Below are 2,091 nucleotides of genomic sequence, written 5' to 3' on the forward strand. Positions count from 1 at the left end.
CCTGGCGCAGCCGAGCCTCTAATGGTAATGGTTGTTCATGTTGTTGAGGTGGGAGGCTGCCATGGCGCTGAATGGGGCAGAGGGCTGGAGCCCGTGCCCGGGGTAGAGGGACGGGCTGGAGCCAGGCCAGTAGGAGAAACTGGCTGGCGTCACCCCCGAGGTCATGAGGTTGAGTTTGGAGATGCCCGAGAAGGGCAGCGGGGCCAGGTTGCCCTGAAATTTGTAGAGGGTGTGATCAGGGGCGGCCGGCTGGCACACCTGCGCCAGCCCGTGGAAGTCGAACTTGTAGGCGTAGCGCTTGCCGTGGACCTTGGTCATGATGTTCTTGTCGTAGTAGTAGCGCAGTGCCCGGCTTAGCTTGTCGTAATTCATGTTGGGTTTGCTCTTCCGCTCGCCCCAGCGCCGTGCCACCTCGTCAGGGTCGATCAGCTTGAACTCCCCGTTCGTGCCTTCCCAGGCGATGCAGTTCAGGTTGGCCCGGTCCCGGCCCGGGCAGACCCTGCCACAGCTGGATCTGCCCGCTGCCTGCAAGACCGGGCCCGCGGAGAGTTAAAGCTCCCTCTCAGGGCACAAGGAGAAGGGCAGGATGTGCCCTGGTCTCCTTGACCCCCTGCTATGTTGCCCCCTCCCAGACCCAGATTTTAGAGGCACCTCATTGCATCTTCCCTGCTCGAGACACAGAAGATGGTAACGAGGTTGTGTCTCCTTTGCAGCGTCCTTACCCCATCCTGCCCCCCAAACAAGAGGAGGAGAGCACAGGGGTCCTTGGGACAGGGGTAGGAGTGCTCAGAGGTCAACGCAGGCTGTGGTGGGTCTAGATCCAGGGTCCCCACATCCCTCCTGCCCTTATTCACACCCCACTGAAGATGAATACCTGCTCATTTGCTTTGGTGTGAGGATCTGGCCTGGTTCTTTCATCTGCAGCCCCAAGAAGGAGGTATCTTGGCAGTACCCAGATCTATCCCAGCACTAATATTCCCCACTTCCACCTCTGCTTGAAACTGGTCTGGTGTCACAGCACGGCCCCTGCCCATCTCTAGGGGCACTGTGCCCTGCAAGGATGTCTCCACGGTGAGCTGAAGTCGGGGTGGAACACTGCTCTGACCTGCACCCCTGGCAGGCGCAGGCAGGTATAGGGGAAGGAGAGACCAGGACAGGGCAGGACCTGCTGTGGCTTTGAATCAGGCACCAGTGTTCCTTATTTCCGGAGGAAAACTGTCCTCTCTGAGCCATGGCCATTGCACCCACAACTTGCACTGAGCAGGACCCTTGGTGGGTGCCCGAGATGCCCCTGTGCCAGGCTGTGCACACACAGGAGCCTGGCGCACCTGGACATGCCCATGGTGAGGCACAAGGGCAGGCTCCACTGCGTCTGGCCAGAGGTCACGAGAGGAGAGGGTCCCTGGACCTTAGGGTGATGAGCAGTTCTGCCTCTGGGACGCAGCCACCCTGCAGAGCAGCCCTGCACTTACCTAGACCCCCCCCGCCACTTCCCCCCATTCCCTCCCAAGCAGCACCCCCTGCGCATCCCTGGTCCTGACCCCAGCCCTTGCAGCAAAGTCTCTTCCCACGGCAGAGGAAGTGTCTTTGCATTTCATCCTCCTCCCTGTGCTTTTCTGCCACTATTTTGTCTAAAGGTGCTTGGATCCCATACAGAGGTTGAGCACCCACGACCCCTGCAGCAGGCAGTCCCACAGCTCAGCTACGTTTCCCACAAAGAACCACCTTGTCCTGCTTGCTTTGCACCCACCTATTTTATCTGGTCCCCCCCAATTCTTGCTCTGGAAGAAGCAGGGAACAGCTGTTCCCCCTCCATCCCCATTCCACCAAATCTCGCTCAGACATCCCGATCCAGGCAGACGAGCCCAGGTCTTTCCAAGGTATTGTATTTCCAAATCCCCCATCCTGGGACTGAGGTGGGGGATCTCTCCTCTCTAGGGAGGAGATCACCTCATTCACAGCCCTCACTTCTCCATCCCCGCAGCCCCCACCCTGGGCTCCTGCTATCCCCCAATCCCCCACCCATGAGGTTCCCCAACCCACGCAAGGAGGGCAGGGAGGAGTTGGGGGGTGCAGCTGGGTGGGGTGGCG

General features: G+C 59.9%; 1 protein-coding gene across 1 annotated transcript; it reads right to left on the reverse strand.

Moving 5' to 3' along the window:
- Positions 1-18: 18 nt before the first annotated feature.
- LOC103921367 (protein FEV-like) lies at positions 19-525 on the reverse strand (the record flags this gene model as incomplete). The annotated part of the gene is given in 2 exon segments (XM_009329315.1): positions 19-487; positions 489-525. Coding segments are annotated over 2 exon segments (506 nt in total), but the record flags the coding sequence as incomplete, so codon positions are not given.
- Between the last annotated feature and the right edge of the window lie 1,566 nt (positions 526-2,091).

The sequence above is a fragment of the Pygoscelis adeliae genome, unplaced genomic scaffold (genome assembly GCF_000699105.1).
Source record: "Pygoscelis adeliae isolate BGI_AS28 unplaced genomic scaffold, ASM69910v1 Scaffold1247, whole genome shotgun sequence".
Taxonomy (NCBI): Eukaryota; Metazoa; Chordata; class Aves; order Sphenisciformes; family Spheniscidae; genus Pygoscelis; species Pygoscelis adeliae.